The sequence below is a fragment of the Barbus barbus genome (genome assembly GCF_936440315.1).
Source record: "Barbus barbus genome assembly, chromosome: 22".
In the NCBI taxonomy this organism is placed as follows: Eukaryota; Metazoa; Chordata; class Actinopteri; order Cypriniformes; family Cyprinidae; genus Barbus; species Barbus barbus.
This window is the reverse complement of record NC_136750.1, coordinates 550084-576677: the sequence shown is the minus strand read 5'-3', so window position 1 is coordinate 576677 and position 26594 is coordinate 550084. Positions and strand designations below refer to the sequence as shown.

Below are 26594 nucleotides of genomic sequence, written 5' to 3'. Positions count from 1 at the left end.
TTTATATTGTAACATAAAATCTCTATTTTGACTAAACACTGTTCTTTTTAACTTCTTGTATTTTAAAAATATATCAGGTCCCAAAAATACAGTATAAAAAATAAAATAAAATAAAGCAGTACAACTGTTTCCAACATTGATTAAAAACAGTATATTAGAATGATTTCTAAAGGATCATGTGACTCTGAAAATACTGCTTTGCTTCATAGGAATTAATTAAATGTTTTCTATTTTAATATACTTTAAAATGTATTTTAAATTGCAATAATATTTCACAATATTATTTTGTGAAATAATATTCAGTATTTTTTATCAAATAGATACAGCCTTGATGAGCACTTTTGAACTGCAGTGTATTGTTCAGTAAACATGTTTTCTCTTTAACCTAAAATGCACATCATTTAGTCACATCAAGGGTCCAATCCAATATAAATAGCACATTAAAGTTAGAAGTTACTCACGTTTCTGTGTGCGTGCTGTACAGGTCTGGTGTAAAGAAGGATTTTGCTCAGGTGCCAGAAATGTCCCCCAATAGATTTTCACATTTTTCAAATGGCCTTAAATAGATTTTTAAGATTCTGCAGATACCTTGTAAATAGTAAAATAAAACTCTTTCCTTGATATTCATTGATATGTGTGTATTGAAAATGTTTTGATTGACATTTATGGTCTTTATTTTATTTAGGCTAGTTAAATTAATTTTCGGGCTACCAAAATCTGAAGAGTACCTGCCCGAAGGGATACTGGGGATTTAGAAAGTTTGCGAGCCCTGCCCCTCTCGATTGATCAAAATCAGAAGTTATTAAGCACTCGATGATGGTTTAAAGTGGGTTTTAAGCAAACACATTAATAATTAACATACATAAATGTTCAAATGTGGATTTGATGCTTCTTCTGTTTGTATTTTAAGATGTTTTCTTGTAAGCATTACAGATAGTTTGTGTTTCTGGCATAGAACCAAACTTTATTTATCTTAATTTAATGTTGTATATTGAGCAGCGGACGATGTTAAATCCATATACGAGACACATATCTGAGGAAAAATGCATTGTTGGTTGGCGCCTGCTAGCGTGCAGCGTGAATTAGCAGAAGGCGATCAATGGTTTCGCGCTCGGTGGGAATGCAACATTCGTCGGCGATTCGCCTCACTTTTTCGCATCGTGCTTAGTGTGAAACGGCCTTCAGAAGAATGATTCATTTGTGTGTGATTTTAAATACGGATGTCATAATTGCTGAAATATTCTCAGATCAGTTAGAGCGCTGCAGGCGTCACTGGAATAACTCGTTCAGTAAATAATTCACAAGGAACATGCATTGAGAAAGTCAACACTGGCGGTGTCGGCCTCCTTTTGGACCTGCAGCTGCAGTAGTAAACTTCCTCCATTCACCTCTTCAGATCCTTCAAACACGTAACGACCAGTAACATCCTGAGCAGTGTGATTTCTGTTACAGGTCAACCATCAAAATGTGGTGAAGATGGGACACCGGCAGGTCGTTAACATGATTAAACATGGAGGAAACCGACTCGTCCTTAAAGTGGTGACTGTGAGCAGGAATCCCGAACAAGACGACAAAACCCGTAAAAAAGGTACTAAACTCTTACTGCACATGTGTAGTCAGGAGAAATGAAGGAAGGAAACGGCCTGTTTTGAGATGTGGCAGTGGGGTGTATATTTACTGACAGACGTGTTTTGTATCGCCGTAGCTCCTCCTCCACCCAAGAGAGCCCCGACAACTGCACTCTCAATGCGATCCAAGTCCATGACATCTGAACTAGAAGAATTAGGTGAGTTAAATCACTGCTATTTCACAATAAGTTCTCTGTTTTGAGTAGTGTTTGTGAAGTCAAGCATCACTATTATTATTGCTTTGATTAGGGTTAGTGATCTGATCAATCCCTAAAGGCTGCTTTATATTTCTGCGTCGGCCCATTTTCAGCCCAAGAGTTTAATTCACGAAATCCAGTCCTTTTGGTTTTTTAGAATGCCTGGGATAAAAGAAGTGACAGATCAGTTCTTTCTATCCTTATATAACAGGTAAAAACATCATAAGGATTGGGTAGTCATGTGTCGTAATGTGACAATCAACATTATGCCACTGTTGATTGCACTTACTTGTATTGAACAGGGAATATTGCTTTCAAAAGAAGCATTCGTTCGTGATTCATCCTGCACTAGTCTCTGTGTTTGTTGCTGTGTGCAATCAGAAGGGATGATGCAATATGAGTTGTCTATTTATTGTCTATAAAATGATCATTATTTATTGTTTACTACAATGCAATTACGCTGTATCCCTGTGATCAAACTATTGTAGAAAAAGGAGGCCTGTGTTAAAGATGGAATGCAATTTTTACTCCTGTCCCTTGGACATTTCTGCCTTTTACAGATAAATTTGAAGGGACCGTGACGTCACAGAAGCTTGGGCATGAAAAAGGATCACTGGACAAAGTTGCCAAGATCAAGCCCCGCCCCTCAAGTCGCTTTTTGGCCTCACCCATGGATTTTAATGTAAATTGCTTTTGTCTTGTAATTTAAAATTAAACACAAACACCACTTTTAGATTATAATCATGATGCATAATTATACATAAAACTGTCTTGTGTACATTGAGCTCCTATCAACAAATCTGTTTTATAGCCATCCACGTCTGAAAGGCCAGGAGTTGCTGTAGTTCCCCCTAGTGTTCCTGGAAGATCCCATGGAAGTTATGTTCGTGTGCAAAAAAGCTCTATGAGAAGACAAAAGTCCATTGGTAAATATTTACTTGCTACTCAACTGAAGATGTGAAGATGTGACTGTAAAAAAAAAATAAGCAAAAGCTAAGCAGCTTATTCAGGTGTTGGTCTAAACATGTTTCTTTCTTAAGGAATCTTAGGAGAAGAAAAGAAGTTCCTGATAGCGCCACTGCTCAAATTCACCAGAAGTCTGTCTATGCCTGACACTTCTGAGAATATTCCCCCACCTCCAGGCGTTTCTCCTCCATCCCCACCTTATAACCTTGGTACTACTATGGCACAAGGATATGAGCCCAACCAGCCTATTTACACACAGAACTCAACAGGCAGATGCCACACTATAGACAGAGACGTGGTCGGGTACCATCGCCTGAACTTTGAACAACATGACTGTCAAACTCCTTTGGCTGCCCAGCAAAACATGTGTTCCCATAACAGGGCCCACGTGCCAGAGAACCCATATTCAGACATAGTTGGCAAAACCTTGTATATCCCACCAAAACCAGCTCGTAAGAAGGGTATATTGGTAAAGCAGCCAAATGTTGAGGATAGCCCTGAGAAAACCTGTTCAATCCCAATACCAACCATTATTGTCAAAGAGCCTTCAACTAGCAGTAGTGGCAAAAGCAGCCGAGGGAGTAGCATGGAAATTGAGACTACCGCCTCCGAGCTGCCAGGCCAACTACGACCAGACGGCAGTCACAGCGTGAACAACCCTTTTGCAGCTGCTATTGCAGGAGCAGTACGTGACCGTGAGAAGCGCCTTGAAGCACGTAAGAACTCCCCAGCCTTCCTGTCAATGGATCTCGGAGACGAGGATCCATTTATCCCTACCCCTCGTTTACGCCAGTCTATGTCCATAGATGAAGGCATGTTTGCCAGCGATAAGAGTTTACAAAAGCTTATGGCTCCACTGGATTCTTTAATAGAGGTCCAGCAAATTGGAAGTGGAGGCAACATGGCTGACTTTACTATCCCAGAACCAACAACTGAGCCCCTCACAACACGCACGAGGAGCTTCCCCAATACAGACAGTCCCATTAGTCTCAATAACGGAGATTTGCAAAACCAAACAACAGGAAAGGCTCGTGATATTTGTCCACACTTGGCTCTGGGTCTAGCTGCATGTAATAGACCTCTGAAGGAGCAAGTGCAACCCCCTCTTCCTCCACCTAGAGGAGAACCTCACAAAGCAAACCTCAACCAGCCACTCTTCATAGACACAAAGCTACGGTCCAATATTGAAGCTAATTTTGTTGCCACAGTTGCAGTGGGTCAAGGAAAAGATTGTGGAGGTTTGTTTAGACACACAAGAGAGTCCAATCATGAAACAGAAAAGGCAAAGGAAAGTAATTCATCCGAGCAGACGAAAAACACCAATAACACATCGCAGCAGAAGTTAGCGGGGCTCCTCATGGTCCACACACAAGATAAGGCCAAGCCACAAGGAAACAGTCAGCCTAATAGATTAGAACAAGAAGAGTCCCTAGGAATGGACAGTGCACCCATTGATTCCAATGACAAACGTACAGCCCCCAACTACCAGCCACCTCATACGAGGAACGTCATCACCTCTGTCACCTCTGTCACCTCTGTGGAGGAGCCCGTTAAGTTTTCCTGTCCTATTGCTCCTCCCCCAATGACCTCAGTGGATATTGATGAGGAGTTTGAACCCTTGCCTCCACCTCTGGAGTTTGCCAACAGCATTGATCTTCCTGAGGACCAGGTAGCAGAGATTCTTAAGCAGAAAAAGAATAATGCAACAATTGGACCTGCTTATCATTCACGTGCTTCTACAATTGACGGTGTGGAGTCCAAGTGTCTTTCGGGGCTTGTAAACTGCATGATTCCTCACACCTACCCTCCACCACCTCCAGAAATGTTTGAACCCGTCACGGACTCAGGCATCGAGGAAGTCGACAGTCGGAACAGTGGGGACCCTCACTTTGAGGCCAACAGTACAATTTCCACAGTGTCCAGTATCTCTACTCTTTCATCAGAGGGAATTGACGACACATGTATAGCCTATCCAGATGGGCAGACTCTTTCGATGGACAGACCACCTGTGCCACCAAAGCCAAAAATGAAGCCTATAGTCAATAAAAGCAGTGCACTTTACAGGGACTCTTTGATGCACGAGAGCATTGAGTCCTTCGGACAGCCACCACCAGCCCCTCCTCCATCCCTGGGTTGTGGAGCACAATCTGAGCTTCGCAAAAAGCTTGCTCAGCGAGGAACTAAACTGTGGGACCCCCATGAGCTCCCGAACCCCCTGAATGCAGATTCTAAAGCCAATGTGATCGATGAGCTTAGCTCCAAACTTCAGCATATGAACAAGGACAGATTTCCAACACAGAGAGGGACACCACCTGCAGGATCCAGAAGTATTGGATCAAGGTGAGCAGCACAATAACAGCCTAGTCTGTCCCCTGTGCAACATTTCTGAACAAAATAAGCAAATGAGATCAGAAAAATGTGGTCAGAATTAAGAGGGTGTCTCTTCTCTAGCTATATACAAGCTGTCTAAAGAAACAGATCACTGGTGGACTAGAACTAGAAAGCTGTGTTTATTGATGTGTAAGATTGGACACTCATGGGGTAGATCAAGGACAACAAATGAAATAAGATTAAACCTCAACCAAATGTTCCAGCTATGACGTAATATTATATTGCAGGGGTAGCAAACCTTCAGGACACACCTGCCTGTAATTTTAAAGAACCCTGAACACTTTTGTCCTGTTTCCACTGAGTGGTATGGGTCAGTACAGTACAGTATGGTACGATTCGGGAAGCAACACCTGACAGTTTTAATGAACAATAACAGCCATTATAAAAGTATAAGTACAAAGTATAAGAGGCTTACATAAGAGGAAATAAAGACAAAAGCAAACAATTCAGTCAAACGTATGCTACAAAGTCAGCGCTGTACTACGGTAAAGTTCTAAATAATTATATAACGTTAAACAACTTTGTGCTCAGCCAAAACGATATGACCAGGAACAAATAATAGATTCATGAGACCACAAACGCCTGTTAAATATACACAAAATGAATTGTATCTCATGTTTAATCACTACAGAGACATCAGAGTCAGCAGCAAATGTCGGAAGGACCAGCCGAGCGTAAGGCTGCTCTAGGCGGATACATGAGCATTGAGCACAGATTTGAGTTTTAAATAACTACATTCTCGCCTGAAAAACTCTTAAAACTACATTTCATGACACAACAACAGTAATATTTTGAAAATTATGCAGGTCTTTGTGCAATGATGTTTCACAAGTCCACAAAAACAAACTAGAACTCATATTGAGATATGGCTATTTTCTGTGTGAAAATATAAAATTATAAAATACACTGTTATTTTTTTTGTGTTTGCGTACTCTGATGTAAACAAGCCCAACATTCATGGACAGCAGAGCGGAACGAGTGAAGGACGCATCCCCTTGTAGCACGCACAAGTGACGATTCTAATCAACCAATCAATGTTCTGCAGTGAGTTTAGCTCCACCCTTTTGCTACACTTTACTGTGCTAGGTACACCAACAGAAGGGTACCAAAAAAGTGGTACGGTTCGCTATTTTGGTACCATTCACAACTTCTGACAATGGAAACGGACATAATTGCGTACCGTACTGTACTGAACTGTACCGCTCGGTGGAAACGAGCCATAGGATCCCGGTTCAAGTGTTTGATTAGGGCTGGAGCTGAATTCTGATGGAAGGCGTCTCACCAGGAGCAGGACTGGACAAATCTTCTTTAATGGCATTAAGATACACCAAGATAAATTGTTGAGAATGTTTGTTAAGAGTCGTGACCTCTGTAAGAATATATGAATTGTTGAATTTACAATACTAAGAATATCCCAGCATGCAGTTCTTCTGTCATTTTATCTCCTAATCTCTCTTTGTCCAGAAACTGTGTGTCCAGAAAAATATGTTTTGGTTGCAAACTGGAATTCCTGCGTAGACAAATGTCCTTGTATTTGTAATGATATAAAGGTGTCTCAACACTGAACTTAATTGAGTGATCTGTTCATTCCCTTTGACTTGACAGTGCAGTGGTGTCCTTTGAGTCACATGTATTGACATAGGCCCTGTTTACACTTGGTATTAAAGGGTTAGTTCACCCAAAAATGAAAATTAGTCCATGATTTACTCACCCTCAAGGCATCCTAGGTGTATATGACTTTCTTCTTTCAGATGAATCCAATCGGAGTTATATAAAAAATTGTCCTGGCTCTTCCAAGCTCTGTATTGGCATGGGCGTGTGTTTTTGTTCAACAGTGCAAAATTAGACAAATTAAGAGCGCATATCCTTAATAAAATGTGCATCACACAGCTCCGGGGCGTGAATAAAGGCCTCCGGTAGCTGACTGTCATAGGCAGAAGCCATTCCGGCGGATGATGTAGAACGTATGCGTAGCGTAAGCGCCGGAGATTCATGACGGAGAGAGAACACAACAAAACGTCGGTCACGAATTAGAAGCACAAAATGAGGATTTGTAAAGAAAAATGTCAGAGTATTTCGGTAAAAGCCAAGAGGAGACCTTTGGTAAAGTAAGGAAACTTTGCTTCCTTTGCTCCTGTAAACAAACATTGTTTTTTGCGAGACTCACGCGCGCATGCGCTGCGTCCTACGTCATCCGCAGGAGAGTATGTATTTAGCGTTGTCCACTTGTGATCCGATCGACCAAAACGCATCTTAATACCAAGTGTAAACAGGGCCATAGTGAATGTTGTTGTTGGATGATGCCAGAGAGCTTTCCTCTATTCCTCAATGAGTCCCACAACCTGTTCTGCATCTGACTTCTCTTTCTTTATGTGTGTGTGCGTTCTCAGAGAGTGGACGGCCCAAGCATCAGGTACCAAACGCAGCAACACTGTTCCCTCAACACCACCGAGCCACTTGCCCCCTCAGGCTTCCAGTCCAGCCTCGCCTCCTCCGGGATCTGGGCATAGCTCTTCTCTGCCAGGCTCTGCCGCCTCCCCCACATTAACAGATGTGTTTAGCCTGCCATCTCCACCCATTGTGAATGCAGAGCAATGCTACAGCCTCAGCTCAGTCAGCAGTCGATCGCCGTCCCCTCTCACGCTGTTTCAGGCTTCAGACAAGCCCTTCGCTGACAAACCTGTCCATCTCTGGACCAAGCACGATGTAGCCGACTGGCTTGAAAGCCTCAACTTGCAGGAACACAAGAAGGCCTTCTTGGACAATGAAATTGAGGGCACCCACCTTCCCAACCTCCAAAAGGATGACCTTGTAGACTTGGGTGTCACCCGTGTTGGTCACCGGATGAACATTGAAAGGGGTCTCAAACTTCTAATGGAGAGATAAAGGGTGCATACACTCAGTACAATGTTTGCCATGGATACTGGCTTGATCAATCTCTCGTTTTCTCTAACTTCTTTCAGTCTAGCTGTGTTGCATCTGTTGGAAATCGCGGGATGATGTTCCCTGTATTGTTGTCAGAGGCACAGTAAGTACCATGGATGCACTCAGGAACACTTCTAAGAGGACTTGTTCTTGCCATCAAAAGCTTTGTTTAAATGTCAGGAGTTTGTCTCAAGTGGACAACTAACCAGCAGAGCTTGGAGGTCCTTTTTTATTTTACCTTTGATACAGCTATTTCTGGGAGAATTTCATTTCAGATGTTTTCTGTAAGCGTTCTGTATGTGTTTATGGATACCCAGAAAAGCACTGTTGTTTGGTCTTTATAAAATGAGGTTAGCTGAAAATATTAAATTCACTCAGGCTTTGACAGAACATGTATTCACATCCTTAATAAATGTTGGGTACATCCACACATTCCAGATAAGTGCAAGGGATGGTGGCTCAAGTGAAGCCGCTCTTTATCCTTGATGCTTCTTCATTTCCATGAGATTGAATGAGGACGGGGTCACCTACAGCTTTGCCTTCCAAAATTAAATACACATATGCTTTCCCTAACATTCCCCTATTCAAAAAGGATATTTTTGTGTTCTTGCTGCAGATATGCCAAGATATAGAGAATTAAAAAACATGGAAGAACGTTCTTAATGAAAGCTTGTGGCGTAGCTCATAATTCAGGTGTAATTATTGTGCTTATCAGCTGCCATGGATCACATAACATCTATAAAAGCTTCACATTAAGGTAGCGACAGAGCTTTTTTTATATTGTGACTTGGTTGTGGATTGTGATATTGATTGTATGAAGGTGGATCTCAATATGAGGTTGCTGAGGACTATAGGAAAGCGGTGGATTTCAAACAGATTGAATGATTGAGGTCTGATACCCAGTTGTGACATTTCGAATTAAAAAAAAAATTAGTCAAAAACTATTTTGAAAAATGAAATGTATGCATAGATGAATAGCTCACAATTAGATCAATAACACATTTAAAAGAGTAGCTTGAAATGAAAATTCATCCTATTTTAATGCGAGTTGCAGTTTTGGAAAGATTCCCCGAGTCAAGTGGGTTTTCTTTCTTTTGTCGGGCAGTAATCAGTTGTTGTTATAAAACTTGGAACCATGTTTCTTAGCCAACATACACTATATAAGTTGAGTAAATGATTACTTGTGAGTTTTGTATGTGCCACTCAGTACAGTACTGATGGTGGTAATGTCTCTGAAACGAGATGTTATATAGTTGCCATTCCCTGCTGCTGAGATTCTGAGTGGTGACCGAGTATGACTGTATAGAGAACAATATTTTTAAAATGCAGGCCAGAAATTCAAAATCGCAAGCCTTTCCTGAACAATGGTTTGCCAATATACTGCTGCTACTGTGAAAATAGATATTTTACTAAATAGATCTTTGGATAGCATACAATAGAATAAGAGAGTATTTTCGATTTATATTATCTTGCCTTTTCTAAATGCAGTTTTAATGGTATTGCTCCCACTCGTGTGGTTTGCCAAAAAAGAGAAATGTTTGAATAAAATGGGTATGTGTGTTAGATTCTTAATTAGCAAATCCAAAAAAGCAATATATTTATACTATGGATGATACATTATATATTTAGATAATGCACCCCATCATTAAACAAGCGCAGTGTTCACTGATAAAACACACTGCTGGCTTATCTATAGAATTGTCAATCCTTTGTTTAGCTATGATTTTCTTTTTTCCTTTGACTTCAACCTATTTTGCTTTACTTTGCTTAAAGACTTGTTCACATTGTTAATGTTGTTGTAAGTTCTTCTAAAATGGAACTAGTAACTCGTTACAATGACCAAGAAAACAGTAGGGTTTGCGGGTTTGAGCGCAGTTACACCTTGTATAGCAAACAAATCTGAAAAATAAATATAGCTGGAGCTGAGCTCTGTTCCTGTGCGTCCATGCGTCTTACAAACATGCACTCAATGAAAACTACTACAAGAGAAATACAGCTGGCATATGGCTGCATAACGGACTGTGAAAAACACTAACAATTCTAGTTTAATTTTTTTTATTCTTAAATGAAATTTCTTATAAAACCTCCTTGTAAAGAGAGCCAGTACAGATAGGAACAGATCATTTGTTTGAAAAAGTTACTTAACTAAAATTGTAGAACAGAATATGTCATTAGCTGCTGCTAAGCCATTAAACAGCATTAACTCCACTGCACCTGTGTGGATTGTCATTTAACACCAGATATGATTCGATATAATTCAGCATCACAAACAGAAATGGCATGCACTCACAGAAAGATTGACATCAATCTGTCAGCACATCCAGAGCCTTTCTAGAACTCAGACGAATCGACAGAAGCACAAGAGACGATGCAAATCAGACAGACATACAGTTCACGACACATACGACATTAACATCTGATTTTAATACACAACCCTTCAAATACCAAAGTGATTTTATAAATGGTTTTAAACACTGCGATGGAATGTCTGCTCATCTTGTACACAGGCGTGATGCAGAATTCTAGCAGTGGTGTATTACGGCATTATATTTTGGCCTTCATTGATTAAGATCATTCATATTTTCAAACTAATCAACTCAGTTGCTCTCTATTCAAACACTGCAAAAAGACACTGAAATGAATTAGTGTTCACACGGACGCAGAGTCAAAGCAGCCGCCCGTGTGCAATGACATTATTCCTCTAAAACATGCCAGAAGATCTCAGATCTTTGGTCTCTTATTTCACACACTGATGTATATATGTGCGTGTGTGAGTGAATAAACTCTCTCAGAAGTGTGATGAAATCTCTAATGGCAGTTGGACCCAGTAAAGCGCACGCACCTACTGACGTGAAACGGGAATGAGAGTTGAGCTGAGGGAGCGAAAGAAGAGAAAGCAGGGCTGATAATGACTGGAAGCATGACGTCCGCCGTGGAAAGAGCGCATGGAGCGAGTCTATTGTCGAACTTCTACGTAATTGGCTGGGAAGAGTCCGTACGAGCCCCGACACACGCCCCTCCACCAGCCCTCGTCGATCATCTCGATGTTGGTTATAATGTCGTCCGGATCGAAGGAGATCTCATCTTCACCCGCTGGTGAGAAACAGAGGCACGTTATATGACTCCCTTCTTGTAGGAAACACATTTTAAGCAATGAAACAAACAAAACTACATGTGAAAGTTTGAAATTTTGAAGCAGAAAGAGCAATACTACAGAAGCCCGTTTCAGCCACTGAATAAAAAATAAAGTAACTTTTTGGGGGGGGGGGTTAATCTTGCAATTCTGACTTTTTTAAAAATGTGTATCTTTTTTTTGTTTGCACAATTTAAACTTCTCAAGCTTCAATAGCAAAAAAACTTCTAACAAATTGAACATTTTAAAAACAGATTCAGACATATCTAAATACAATCTAAATGGTCTATACCCATTTACTTGGTTTTTATTATTATTATTATAGTATATCAGGAATGATCTATTTCTGGTGTCATGCCACTCACATACAGCGTAAACACTGTAAAATGTTTAAGTGCAATCCTATGATCTTCTAAGGCACAGTTTGTAAAGTCAAACTCCTCCGATGGTTCACTCACCAGCCTGATAGTCGTACAGAGCCACGGCAGTCACACCAAGATCCTCTCCAAACTCATTCGGCTGAGCTCCTGAAACACACACAAACATCAGCGAAGCTCTGCGAGAACACACCTGCCAGAGCTACACCAGGTAACGCTTGCTGATCCAGCGGCTGAAGCATTGAACTGCAACAGCTGAACACCGCTTTTGGAAGGAAGGTGGTTCTGGTGATTATGTGCTCTGGCTCTGCTATGGATGGAAGCTATTATAGCTGCCTTTAATTACGGATGTGAAGTCTTTATAGGCTTACTGGAGTCAGTCAGGGTTGGACAAACACAGTTTGTAAGATGGATTTATATTTTTGTATTGAACGTGCTCATTATTTAGATTTTGTGAAGGTAATGTGTCAGGAAGCGCACCTGAGGTCTGGTACTGCTCGTCCGGCTCAGGGTTCTGGTACAGGTCTTCCTGGACCGGTTCTTCATATGTGGGTTCTGCTGAGACCGGCTCCACCTCGTACACATTTGCACCGTTCTCCACCGCCTCAGTGACGGGCTCCACCTGACCAACACCACACAGACCATCATCATCATCATCATCACGATCTCACAGCAGTCTCCGCTCAAACACAACATTATTCTGCTTGTGCTGGTATTCACTCACACATTCTGAGCCATTCATGCACCGCGGACACAAAAGCAGCAAAAGACCTTGCGTGGGGTCATTATACATCATGACAAGCTCAAGTTTATTAAAGGACACATTAGTGCAGGGGTGTTCAAAATATAAAACAAACTACATATATACATTATATATATATATACATACATATATATATATATATATATATATATATATATATATATATATATATATATATATATATAGTATATTAATTTGCATGTATATTTAAAAACCCTATTAAAAACTTTAAAAAAGCAAATAAAAATGGATTCAGTAGCACCATATGAAACTAGTCCGAGCACTTTGAGGAAGTTTTGAGTAGGGATGTTAATGAGCATTAAAGAAATCGAGGAAGCTTATCTATTGTTAATCATCAACACACACAAAACAAATTAAGATCAATCTATTTAAGATGAATTGGAGTTCAAATTTTACAAAGTGATTCAGCAAAGAAACTTCTATTAGATTAGAAGAAAAGATCAGTGAAGAGCAGATTTTTAAATCAATGGTCCACAAGAGGGCGCCAGGAATTAATACAAGCTTCTCAAACCAGTCCAGTCCTTCTGAGATTTAGTCTGGACTGCTCTGCATTAAACACTAGATTTAGACCGGCCAGTCTCATCATATCACTTCATCATCCTTTCTGCCTCCACAGTAAATACTACTAAAATTACATTTTAATGAAACGCACCTGCTGCTTTCTGCGCGCCTCCTCCTGCTCCTGCTTCTCCTTGGCCTGTCGTCTAGTGCGCTCCTCTTCTGCTCTCTTCCGGTCCTCCTCCTCCTTCTGCTTCGCAATGTTCTCAAAGCGAGCCTTAATACTTCCAGCGCCGCTGCCAGCTAAACACAGCACAGCACGTCTTCATTCGAGACCTCTACAAACAGTGATTTATTATAGCGTGCGCGTTTATCCTGACCTGCTTCCACAGGACGGGTCTTCTGATACGCCGCGCTCGGCTTCTCCACCTCCTCAAACGTGCCGGCGCTCTGAAGACAAGAGCAGGGATCACACTACTGTCATTCTCAATCAGAGAGTGAACACACATTCTTCACAACGGTCTTTCTGCTGATTGCATATAAAAATAAAACACTAGAATATGAGCAAGAACGTCTCCTCCTCAGAGCTGGGTAATAACTGATCACATGTAATCTGGATTACATAAACAGATACTTGTAATTAGGTTACATTAAAAATCAGACTACAGTTACTTTATGGATCATATTATTTACACAATAACAATAATTTGATTCTGCCTAACTGCTCTTTTCCAGCTTTTAAACTTTCCTTTCTGAAATAGCCTACTGCTTTTATTACTCAAAGTTTTCCAGTTAGTGAGGAGGCCACTGGATTTACAAACAAAAGCGTTTCAACAAGGCATCAACTACTGATGAACACTATCTTTATTTGAATTATCACTCAGTCGGTTATTTTACCATGCATTACTTTGAAAGCCGTTTGTCTTTCAAAAACGCACAAATAAAAATAAAGCTGTCATCTGATCCTCTTTCACCTATATTTTCATTTGAAGTACCCCTGAGATTTTAAAATAGACATTTTAATAATAAAGTATCACATTTGCATGTTCATGGCTCTTTGATGTTGGTTATGACCTAAATGTTAAATTAAAAAATGACCATAAGTAATCTAAACGTAGTCTGATTATATGCCTAAAACGTGTAATGATTACGTTACTGACTACAATTTCTGTCATGAATTTTGAATCAGTAACGGATTACAATTTGTAAGTAATCAGCCCAGCTCTGATCATCGGTGTTAATCGTAATGATTTGATCAATGTACCTTGTCCATTCGGTCTTTCTGCACACCATACTTCCCTCCAAATCCTTTGGCATAATCTAGAATAACGGAGGAAAATGAACTGTTAAAATTAGGATTTCTTGCATATGCATGTCAAGTGCATGTTAAAGGAATATGTTGCACAAAAAAGGATCATTCAGTCATTATTTTCTCACAGTAATGTCGTTTAAGACATTTCTGAACTAATTTACCGCTATTTTTGAAACGTTTGAAATCCTGAAATCCTACAGATGCTTCTCTCTAGTTTCATATCATTAGACATAATTAAGATATGAATACAACCCTTAGACAGAGTGTGGTGTCTCTTACCTTTCTGTGACTCGTGCAGCTGCAGTTTCTCCTGATGGTCCCATCCCACCGCAGACTTATCCTGACGGTCCGTCTGAACGCCAAACTTCCCTCCGAAGCCCTTGACATAGTCTTACACAAACCAGAAAAACCACAGGACAGAGTCACCGTCTGTGACAGTAATTATGAATCGAAAACCAAATCTGACATCCATGAAGAGAATTAGAATTATTATTAGTAGTATTACCCCAATCTTCTGTTCTAAAGAAGAAAAACACTAGTTTAACAGTACAGATTTATAGACGATATCAAACATTGAGGCATGAAATGTGTGAGACAAACCTTTCTGAGACTCGTGTTTCTCAGTCTTTCCCTGGTACTCGAAGCCCACAGCGCTCTTGTCCACTTTATCCGTCTCCACTCCAAATTTGCCACCAAAGCCTTTGGCGTAATCTGCAGATTTAAGAGGTAGAAAAATGTAATAATACAAATAAGCCCTAATATTAACTAGCTAGTATTACTAGCCTGATAATAATAATAATAATAATAACAGCCAAAGGTGATATTCTCTGACAATCATCGATACACGATACTATCATCTACTGGCACAACCCTATTATATGTACAATAAGCAGATTAATTGCAGTATAAAGGGGAAAAAGTTGAGATAAGGTTAGAAAGCATGAAGTTCATGAATGGAAGTCTATCAGTCCAAAGACAGACACAATCCACAGCAATGCATTATGATGACAACGTCTCAGATAAAACTAGGCTAAATAGTATATACATTACTGCAGAGTGATTACTTACAAAGTGCAAATTAAAATACTAATATATATATATATATATATATATATATATATATATATATATATATATATATATATATATATATAACACAGAATCTTGAATGTGTGACGCGCTAGAACATACAGAATTGTCTTTTCCTTTTTCTAATGGCAGTGGACTGCTAAAAGTGCATACCGCCACCTACTGCATGACACTGGAATGACAGCTAACGAATCACCTGTGGATCGGGCTTAGGAGAGCCGATAACAATCAGATAAAAAAATAAAAGTTGATCGGTCCTGATCCCAATCCTCGAGATCAGCTTGGGACATTCCTAAACACAACCATATGCCCAGTAGGGGTGTGCAATATATATAGTCTGCGATAATATCGTTTTAACAATGTGCAATTTGACATTATCGAGTGTTTTGCAAAAACCAAACAAGACGCCTACGGAGTGCACGCAAACATTATGTGATGGAGTCTAGTGGGTTAAACAGTGCATGTGCGCATTTAGAGTGTTCTTTCACTGCATGATTCAGTCTAATAAAATGCATTAAGATCGATCACAATTCAAGATATGGGGGCAGAAAATTTATATTTTTATATTATTTCATATAGTTAAAATCACGCAAAAGAATGCAGTTTTTTTTTCTTCAAAAATAAACAATTACAAATGTGATATTGATTTTATACAACAGTTCAATGAACAATAAGTTAATATTAAGAGACTTGTGTTTTAGACACCATAGTGCCTGTTTTTGTCCTATTTCGTCGACACAAAATAATTCCAAACAGCTACAGCACTGTTTTGTGTCTCTGAGCGACATGACTGTGCATCGTTCCTGAATAAATCAATCGTTTAAATGATTCGATTCAATCGCAATGACTCACTTATTAACAGTGACTTGCTGCCACCTGCTGGCGGTTTTAATTTCACATCTAAAGTATCTTTTCATTTTTAAAATAATTTCAAATATCAGTATTCAATGTTTTATGTTTAAAATATCAAAACATGCATTTGTAACTGCAGATTAAAGCAGTCCGTGTCCCTCTGAGCTGCATTAAACTGTGTAAATACATCTAAATGCCACTTCAGATACAACTTCTGCAAAGATTAATTTTGTTAATAATGGCTTCATTTGTTTGGTAACAGCCTAAATGTCTTATTATTCTAATTGACTGATTAAATGTAACAATTTGACTCAAAAGATGCACATTTGAGAAAAAAAAAAAAAAAATGTCTATAAAAAGGTAAAAATCTATTTAAATTGAACGGACCACACAGAATATGAAGAATATCAAAAACTGCAGCTGTCTACGGTAGTCAGATATCAGCAAAATAACTCACTCAGTAAAATATCGTCTGATTATCATTATCGAAAAAAATCCACAAAATAGAGATTTTTTTTTTTCCAATAATCGCACACCCCTAATGCCCAGAGATGTCTGTGAGGCCAGGGAAGCAGGAACGCACCTTTCTGTGACTCGTGCTTCTCCGTTTTCCCCTGATAATCAAAGCCAACAGCACTCTGGTCCACGCGATCCGCCTGCACGCCGTAGCGGCCCCCGAACCCGGTGGCGTAGTCTGAAACACAACACGAGCGGCTCTTACTGCATCACACAATGAACACTGAAATCTTAGAGAGTCTAAAAGACAGAAAGAGAGAGGCACCTTTCTGCGAGGCGTGTTTTTCAGTTTTTCCAGCATACTCAAAGCCCATGGCAGACTGCAGAAAAGCACCACATCACTGAGTGTGAACATGACCACAGAAACACTCAACCGTCCACTGAAGATCTGAAGATTTACCTGGTCAACACGGTCAGCTTCCACGCCGAATTTACCTCCGAAGCCCTTGGAGGTGTCTGTCTGGGAGCAATGTTTGGACAGCTTGCTCTGATACTCGTGTCCCACGGCAGACTGCAAATAAAACACACGATTCAATTCGGATGAATAAATTCATAAAATGAAAGAGATGTGGTCTCCACTGTAATATCTACATCATATACATCTATGGATTTTCATGCAAAAAAATAAATCGAAGATCAAATTGATGTGTGACCATGGACCACACAACCAGTCATAAGTCATGCATCATCTAAAGCTGAATAAATAATCTTTCCATTGATGTATGGTTTGTTAGGATAGGACAATATTTGTCTGAGATACAACTATTAGAAAATCTGGAATCTGAGGGAGCAAAACAATCTAAATATTGAGAAAATCTCCTTTAAAGTTGTTCAAATGAAGTTCTTAGCAATGCATATTACTAATCAAAAATGAAGTTTTGATATATTTACAGTAGGAAACTTACTAAATGTCTTCATGGAACATGATCTTTACTTGATTTTTGCCATAAAAAGAAAAACTATTTTGATCCATACAATGTATTGTTGTCTATTGCTACAAATATACCTGTGTTACTGATGACTGCTTTTGTGCTCCAGGGACACATATTGTGGTATAATCATAATCTCTAATAGTATACAGGCCTCTAAAGAAAATGGATCAACCAACTTTCATTTGTTTAACGGCATGAGGTAAGAATTGTTTTTGAAGAAACAACAAAAAAAGCTAATCTTATGCAACCAACTGCTCAAATTTGACAAAAGTTAAAAGCTTTTAGAAACATGGTTCTTTATTTTCCTGAACTCTTTTCTCATTCTGGGTGAACTGAACCAAATGTTTTAAATGATCTCAAGTCAATCAACAGATATAGACAAATGTAACATTAACAGTTTTGCACAACTTCTCCTTTAAACTTTGGCTGATTTTACACCACATTTCAGTTCGAGTCCAGTTGACATGAACATTGATGGGCTTCATTAGTACCACGACTTCTACCAGACAGAAGAAATGTACCAATAACTTTGTCCAGAATAATAAAAAAACAAAAAAAAAAAACAAGAGACAGTTTTTACTCCAACAACACAATTACAATTTTGGTACAGACTTGGCAGCGATGTACCAGGATTTTTAACATCATCAGCAGACAGAAACTAAAACAGATCCTCTTCGTTGTAAATATGAAGGATTCTCTTATTATGAGTTTAGCACATACCATAACCTGTCAGACACTCAGGGAGTATCTGGGAAAAAAAGAAAGAAATGTACATCTCCCAGCAGATGGTAAAGCAGGCACTTTGAACAAACACGTCACTGTAAAAGTGAGCGACGGCTTCAGAGAAGTGAATCATAAGAGCGAAGCCTCTTGCCTTATCCATGCGATCCTGCTGCAATCCAAACTTTCCTCCATAACCGTGAGACGCTTTGGGCATGTGCTCCAGCTCCTTCTGCTTCAGATCACTGTGTTCAGACGACACCCTCTCACGCAGCTTATGAATACTGAGAAACACAAGGAGGAAATTAGATTCGGTAAATCATCATTACCATGTTCACCAAGAAAGCTGGGGCCAGTTATATAAACCTAGCCTCTATTCTAAGACGCTGTCTTAAGAGCTAGTCTGACCAACTAGGGTTTATAAGTCTTATTTTTCCATTCAAATTAGACCAAGCTACCTTTTATGTAACTGACTGAAAAAAAAAATAAATAAATTGTGATCAAAATAATCATAATATGTTTGCAGTTTAAAATACGTGTTTTCTATTTTAATATACTTTAAAATATAATTCATCAAGTCTTCAGTGTCACACGATCCTTCAGAAATCCTTCTAATAAGATGATTTATTGTTGGAAACAGTTGTGCTGCTTAATTGTTTTTTGGAACCGGTGATATTTTTTCAGGATTCTTTGATTAATAAAATGTTAAAAAGAACAGCATTTATTCAAAATAGTATTTTCTTTTTCTTTATTTATTTGAAATAAATTCAAATTGTATCTTGCAAGCATGTGTTAAATTGATAAAAAAGTAAGACTTATATTGTCTGGGATGGTACTCAAATGGTTCAGGTCATACTTAGATGGAAGAGGTTATTATGTGAATATAGGAGAGCATAAGTCTAAGTGGACGGCCATGACATGTGGAGTCCCACAAGGCTCAATTCTTGCACCGCTCTTGTTTAGCCTGTATATGCTCCCACTAAGTCAGATAATGAGAAAGAACCAAATTGCCTATCACAGCTATGCTGATGATACCCAGATTTATCTAGCCTTATCTCCAAATGACTACAGCCCCATTGACTCCCTCTGCCAATGCATTGATGAAATTAACAGTTGGATGTGCCAGAACTTTCTTCAGTTAAACAAGGAGAAAACTGAAATCATTGCATTTGGAAACAAAGATGAAGTTCTCAAGGTGAATGCATACCTTGACTCTAGGGGTCAAACAACTAAAAATCAAGTCAGAAATCTTGGGGTGATTCTGGAGACAGACCTTAGTTTCAGAAGTCATGTCAAAGCAGTAACTAAATCAGCATACTATCATCTCAAAAACATTGCAAGAATTAGATGCTTTGTTTCCAGTCAAGACTTGGAGAAACTTGTTCATGCCTTTATCACCAGCAGGGTGGATTACTGTAATGGTCTCCTCACCGGCCTTCCCAAGAAGACCATTAGACAACTGCAGCTCATCCAGAACGCTGCTGCCAGGATTCTGACTAGAACCAGAACATCTGAGCATATCACACCAGTCCTCAGGTCCTTACACTGGCTTCCAGTTACATTTAGGATTGATTTTAAAGTACTTTTACTTGTTTATAAGTCACTCAATGGCCCAGGACCTAAATACACTGCAGATATGCTCACTGAATATAAACCGAACAGACCACTCAGATCATTAGGATCGAGTCAGTTAGAAATACCAAGGGTTCACACAAAACAAGGGGAGTCTGCGTTTAGCTATTATGCGGCCCGCAGTTGGAACCAGCTTCCAGAAGAGATCAGATGTGCTAAAACATTAACCACATTTAAATCAAGACTCAAAACTCATCTGTTTAACTGTGCATTTACTGAATGAGCGCTGTGCTATATGTCCCAAATGACTGCACTGTATTTCATGTAATCATTATCTATTCTTAACTGTTTCAAATTAATTTTAAATCAATTTCTATATCATTTTAAAATTCCTTGTTTTTATTATTATTTTTTATTTCCCTGTTTTTATTGCTGTGATTATTTTTAAATGACTATTTCACTTTTATGTAAAGCACTTTGAATAACCACTGCGCATGAAATGTGCTATATAAATAAACTTGCCTTGCTATAAAAGATTTCTGTTTTGAAAAAAAGGCTTTTTTTCTTCTTTAAATAGTTGATGAGATGGAAGCGGACTAACTTGATGTGTTCCTGATGGCCAGAGCCGGCCACGGTCTTGGCACCCCAACGCTGCTCCTTCTCTGATACATCATTCTGGCATTTGGTGGAAAAAGAGGCATCAGTGGAGAAAAACCACAGGAACAAGGATAAGAAAACACAAATGATGACATTTGAATGAATTTGCATAAAGAGGTAGGTGCAAATATTCACTGGACACACTGTGATTAACAGTTTGCATCTTTAAAAAATACATTATAATGTTTCACTGCATGCATTTTCATCTACATCCAGTGATAAAACTGTTAATGCATGAATGAGCTTGAGAAGTGATGCACAGAAGATCAGAGAGTGTTTGTAACCTCAAAGTCCGGGTCAGTTTCCCAATCATCTCCTCCATCATCCTCCACTGACACAGAGACGGACTGACCTGCAGCTGCCTTCCACATCTGACAACACAACACTCGTTACATCATCTCAGACACACAACACTCGTTACATCATCTCAGACACACATCTCTGTTAGTTTGCTGCCATGTCGTCCCAGAGTCACACAATCACTATCTAGTGTCAGTTCTATAGTGAACTCGCTCTGGAAGACACCTATCTAGGACACCAAACAAACACATCGGTGGGACCTAGTTAACATCAATCATCAAATATCTTTACTACTCAATTACTGTTAATTAATGCAGTGTGTGTGTGTGTGTGTGTGTGTGTGAGAGAGACAGTGTGTGTGTGTGTGTGTGTGTGTGTGTGTGTGTGTGTGTGAGAGACAGTGAGTGTGTGTGTGTGTGTGTGTGTGTGAGAGAGAGAGACAGTGTGTGTGTGTGTACACGCCGACGAACAAGATGAAGTGTTTTGAACAGACAGGTTAAATCTGACACTAATGTAAACAAACGAGCAGAAATAAAGCGGAATAAATGCGTTTTGATGAGAAATAAGGACTCGTCTTCTTCGTGAGTTCTCGCCTCTGAACCGCCCGTTAAAACGTGTTAAATCACGCCTTTACACTTACGGTGTACTTCGATGCTCTCCTTAACGCACGTGTTCTTTCAGTGAATAACGCTAATAGAGAATATATGAATAGTTATGAAGAGAAGAGTCGTTCCTGGCCGCAGTCTTCCGCTTCCCACTTCCTGCTCCAGACCCGACGGCACCACCTGAGCCGGGAGCGGGGGGAGCGCTGCATGTTTTCCAGCGGCAGGGACACCGTGGGTTTACTGTCATTGACATTATTGTTATTATTTATTATCATTTTATTTGAGATCAGAAAATGATGATCTGATTCAAGGTCGGGCTAAGATAGTCCCAGCATACCTGAGAAATCTGGTGTCCTGCCAGCATTGTGACGCAGTTCCCCCTTCCACATAATAGTACGCCCGGCCTCCTGAGCCGCTTTCATCTCTCTCTCCGTCATTACTGTTACAATTAGTTACATTTCATTCATAAGTTCTCTTAAACAAACCCGAACCCTAAACAAAGCCGTTGCTATGCCCCTCTTAACTGTGTAAACCTAATTAGTTTCAATATGCGAGTCACTATTTTCTGGTTTTAATTTTCAAAGCGAATATAAAATAGTTTCTGTGGCTGTGCGAGACTAACTTTATTACAAATTAACATATATTGTTTATATATCACCTTGTGAAAAAGAAAAAAGCTTCAGTAAAATAGTATAAATTAATCATTTTATTTACTTGTTTTCTAGTATACAAATCTAAATATTCTTCAATCATGATGCATTTACTTGACAAGTAAAATAAATAAAAAATATTTAAAATTTTTAAAAATTAAATAAAATAAAAACCTTAATTAATCTTAATTCAAAGGCTAAACAATATTGTTTTTCTTGCCCCACTGGCAGATATTTTTACATTTTTTAAATAAAAATCTAATACGTTTTTTTTTTTTTTTATCCAGAAAACAAGACATGATATCTTAAGTAAGATGTTTTGCAGTGTATGGGAATTTTGAGTTTCCGGACACTTTATTGCATGTTAATTGCAATACATTGAAAAATGTTTACATTTAGTCATTTGGCAGACGCTTTTATCCAAAGCGACTTACAATTGGAGAATACAAAAAGCGATTCATCTTGAAGAGGCAGTCAGACAGAGGAAGTGCTCGTAACACCAAGTCTCAGTCATTGTTCAAATAAGTACAAGCTAGTAAGGGAGGGAATAAATAAAGAGAAAAACAGAAAGTTTTTTTTAAGTTTAGAATGAAGTCAAATAGTTTTGAAAGAGATGAGTTTTCAGTTGTTGCTTGAAGATTGCCAGGGATCCGGCGTTCCGGATAGGGGTGGGAAGATTATTCCACCAGCCAGGAATGGTGAACGAGAATGTTCTGGAGAGTGATTTTGAGCCTCTCTGTGATGGTACCACAAGGCGTCGCTCACTAGCAGATCTCAGACTTCTGGAGGGGATGTAGATTCGTAATAGTGAGTGGAAGTAGGAGGGTGCTGAGCCTGTGGTAGTTCTGTATGCAAGCATCAGTGTCTTGAACTGGATGTGAGCTACAACTGGTAGCCAGTGCAAGGAGATGAAGAGAGGTGTAACATGCGCTCTTTTGGGCTCGTTGAAGACCAGTCATGCCACTGCATTCTGAATCATTTGTAGAGGTTTGATGGAAGTCCAGCCAGAAGAGCATTGCAATAGACACTTTTTCTGTTAGTAAACATTGTGACGTTTTTCTGTGGGAGCGGAGCTTAGCTGGAGGCAGAAAGATTCCACTGACCTTCCATCATTCCACTGTCTGTTTAGCTTGTTTTTTAATAATAACTGGAGAAAATCCGATTTTTCCTGCATATGTAAGGTATAGATGCACTGTCCAGGATCGCGATTGTTATTTGTAAAGGATAACTTTAACGGATGAAACCAGATTGGCCGAGTGTAACTACCACAGTGTAACTAAACCCTAACCCTAACCCTAACAGCATTATTATTATTCTAAGCCACAATTAATCACAACATTGTATATACAATTACATATGATTAAGCATATAAATCGTCAGTTTGTTGTTTTACACACATGCACACAGACATTATTTCATACACGACATAGTGAGATGCATAAAAAATCTTTAGACAAGCCCATAACAACACAAGAGAATACTTTATTGAACCGTTCCTGATAAGAAGTGTGCGCTGCAAATGCAAGCATCGTTTCTGTCCAGTCTGCTCGTTTTATCTCATTTCACCACAGCTGTCGTCGGTTTTTTGTCTGGCAGTGGCAGCAGGTATGCATTAAAATTTCAAATTGGAGCCCCTACAACATCGATTCTGGCACCCAACATCGAAACAAGATGATATTTTAAGCTCCTTATGTAGCCGAATCTGCGCTGGTTTGAATTGGCCGCCAGTTGATCTTGTTGTGGAAATATGCAGATTTGGCAGTGTGGACTTCAGCAGACAATGATGAAAGCAAAGATCGATAGCTACTCAGATCTTACGGATCTTTTGATCTGCGCCATTTTCTCTCGGCTGCTCTGAGTTTGGTCCAATGCTCACAAAGAACATCGGATAACCAGGGGTTAGAAGGGGCAGCCCGTGCTGGCCTGAAGGAGAGAGGACAAATGTTGTCTAGACAAGAGGTTAAAGTTGAGCATAAAGTGTCAGTAGCTGAATTCATATCCAGAGATAAGAAATGGTTAGGTGAGGGAAGAGTGGAGGATACTACAGAGGAAACATGGGAGGGAGAAAGGGAGCGTAGGTTTCGTCTAACAGTAACCAGTAAAGGGGTTGGTGGCACACGGTAGGAAAATGACATTTAAATGTAATGAAGAAATGGTCGGATATATGTAGTGGTTCTACCAAAATGTTGTCTGCAGTACAATTGCGTGTGTAAATGCAATCAAGTTGGTTGACTGATTTGTGCATGCTTGTAGTGGTAAGGCGTTTGAGATCAAATGAAGCAAGGAGCGAATGGAAGACGACACATGACTACCCAATCCTTATGATGTTTTTACCTGTTATATAAGGATAGAAAGAACTGATCTGTCACTTCTTTTATCCCAGGCATTCTAAAAAACCAAAAGGACTGGATTTCGTGAATTAAACTCTTGGGCTGAAAATGGGCCGACGCAGAAATATAAAGCAGCCTTTAGGGATTGATCAGATCACTAACCCTAATCAAAGCAATAATAATAGTGATGCTTGACTTCACAAACACTACTCAAAACAGAGAACTTATTGTGAAATAGCAGTGATTTAACTCACCTAATTCTTCTAGTTCAGATGTCATGGACTTGGATCGCATTGAGAGTGCAGTTGTCGGGGCTCTCTTGGGTGGAGGAGGAGCTACGGCGATACAAAACACGTCTGTCAGTAAATATACACCCCACTGCCACATCTGAAAACAGGCCGTTTCCTTCCTTCATTTGTCCTGACTACACATGTGCAGTAAGAGTTTAGTACCTTTTTTACGGGTTTTGTCGTCTTGTTCGGGATTCCTGCTCACAGTCACCACTTTAAGGACGAGTCGGTTTCCTCCATGTTTAATCATGTTAACGACCTGCCGGTGTCCCATCTTCACCACATTTTGATGGTTGACCTGTAACAGAAATCACACTGCTCAGGATGTTACTGGTCGTTACGTGTTTGAAGGATCTGAAGAGGTGAATGGAAGAAGTTTACTACTGCAGCTGCAGGTCCAAAAGGAGGCCGACACCGCCAGTGTTGACTTTCTCAATGCATGTTCCTTGTGAATTATTTACTGAACGAGTTATTCCAGTGACGCCTGCAGCGCTCTAACTGATCTGAGAATATTTCAGCAATTATGACATCCGTATTTAAAATCACACACAAATGAATCATTCTTCTGAAGGCCGTTTCACACTAAGCACGATGCGAAAAAGTGAGGCGAATCGCCGACGAATGTTGCATTCCCACCGAGCGCGAAACCATTGATCGCCTTCTGCTAATTCACGCTGCACGCTAGCAGGCGCCAACCAACAATGCATTTTTCCTCAGATATGTGTCTCGTATATGGATTTAACATCGTCCGCTGCTCAATATACAACATTAAATTAAGATAAATAAAGTTTGGTTCTATGCCAGAAACACAAACTATCTGTAATGCTTACAAGAAAACATCTTAAAATACAAACAGAAGAAGCATCAAATCCACATTTGAAAATTTATGTATGTTAATTATTAATGTGTTTGCTTAAAACCCACTTTAAACCATCATCGAGTGCTTAATAACTTCTGATTTTGATCAATAGCTGATTTTGATTCTATAATAGACAGACAAGCACTCGTTTAATAACGCTACACTGCTTATTGTCATAAACATCCTGTATTGTTATAAAAATACCATGAGCTGCATACAAAACACATACAGAAAATATATCGTCATAATCATGTCTATTTGCTTTCATAGTTCATGTGTAGAAATATATTTAACTCGATTTTTTTAATACGGAAGATCTAGAGAGTTCACTCGCACACGTGGAAGAAAACGGACACTCCAGATCACATAATTTAATTAATAGAAATTATATTAAGAACATGTGAGAATAAATCTGTTCTCAGATACCAAAGATCTCGGCATCCACTCTCATCTCTCTCGGAGTACTCTTCTTCGGTGTTTGTTTACACTGGTTTTGGAAACAGCGCCACCACTCTTTGCCTTTGTGCAACAGCAGCTGCTCCATGCACATGATCTTAGCTCAAATCTGATTGGACGGCCTGTTTCATCGTGGAGCGACGGGGAAAAAATCGTCACACAGGACGAAAAAAAATCTTCACTTTTTCGCGCCGCGAATGATCACGCCTAGGGGTGGAACGATTTGTGGAAAAAAAATCGAATGGTACGGTTCTCCACACACGGTTCGGCACGCGCTAGGACCGCCGTTCAACTTAAATCTGACAACGCATCTGCAATATGGTTTGTTATAAATAACACGTAAAAAAACAGGGTTCGGCTAATGTATGCTTCTGTTGATGGAAGTGCATTCTGGCTTCCCAGTACATTACAACTACAGCGATGGAGAAAAAAAAAATGGACAAACCATTCACTCTTGTTCAGCGCGAGTGCCGTATGCTGGAATATGAGCATTTATCCCGGGTGCTGGTAGCACGTGCACAGGTGAGATCTGAACAGCATACCCTGATATCTGTG

The 26594-nt window shown here is 39.5% G+C and overlaps 3 protein-coding genes across 4 annotated transcripts in view; 1 reads left to right on the top strand and 2 right to left on the bottom strand.

Annotated features, from left to right (window-relative positions):
• LOC306888243 (SH3 and multiple ankyrin repeat domains protein 2-like) overlaps nt 1-10029 on the top strand; it is a gene marked incomplete at its 5' end in the record, with an annotated part of 43245 nt that extends 33216 nt beyond the window's left edge. The window contains 6 exons of the mRNA XM_079446444.1: nt 1453-1588; nt 1706-1786; nt 2386-2507; nt 2640-2751; nt 2866-5131; nt 7573-10029. Of these exons, the coding sequence (XP_079302570.1) occupies nt 1453-1588; nt 1706-1786; nt 2386-2507; nt 2640-2751; nt 2866-5131; nt 7573-8068 (3213 nt within the window). The 3' untranslated portion in view covers nt 8069-10029. The remainder of the gene's footprint in view (nt 1-1452; nt 1589-1705; nt 1787-2385; nt 2508-2639; nt 2752-2865; nt 5132-7572) is intronic.
• On the bottom strand, nt 8501-21816 carry LOC306888148 (src substrate cortactin-like). The gene is made up of 15 exons (XM_079446304.1): nt 21490-21816; nt 20834-20920; nt 20494-20567; nt 18475-18604; nt 17069-17179; nt 16934-16988; nt 16736-16846; nt 14812-14922; nt 14491-14601; nt 14164-14219; nt 13280-13349; nt 13054-13202; nt 12098-12239; nt 11699-11767; nt 8501-11200 (listed from the first exon to the last, which is right to left on the bottom strand). The coding sequence occupies exons 2-15, from the start codon at nt 20918-20920 to the stop codon at nt 11064-11066; spliced, it is 1413 nt and encodes a 470-aa protein (XP_079302430.1). The 5' UTR covers nt 21490-21816; the 3' UTR covers nt 8501-11063.
• Nucleotides 21817-22415: 599 nt separating this feature from the next.
• LOC306888146 (SH3 and multiple ankyrin repeat domains protein 2-like) lies at nt 22416-26229 on the bottom strand. Of its 2 annotated transcripts, XM_079446302.1 has the most exons (5): nt 26010-26129; nt 25106-25227; nt 24887-25022; nt 24689-24769; nt 22417-24027 (listed from the first exon to the last, which is right to left on the bottom strand). In XM_079446302.1, exons 3-5 carry the CDS (start codon nt 24996-24998, stop codon nt 23912-23914), a joined length of 309 nt encoding a protein of 102 aa, XP_079302428.1. In that variant the 5' UTR covers nt 24999-25022; nt 25106-25227; nt 26010-26129; the 3' UTR covers nt 22417-23911. The 2 variants fall into 2 exon arrangements, with proteins under 2 accessions (XP_079302427.1, XP_079302428.1); XM_079446301.1 differs by lacking the exon at nt 25106-25227 and having other exon boundaries at nt 22416-24027; nt 26010-26229.
• Between the last annotated feature and the right edge of the window lie 365 nt (nt 26230-26594).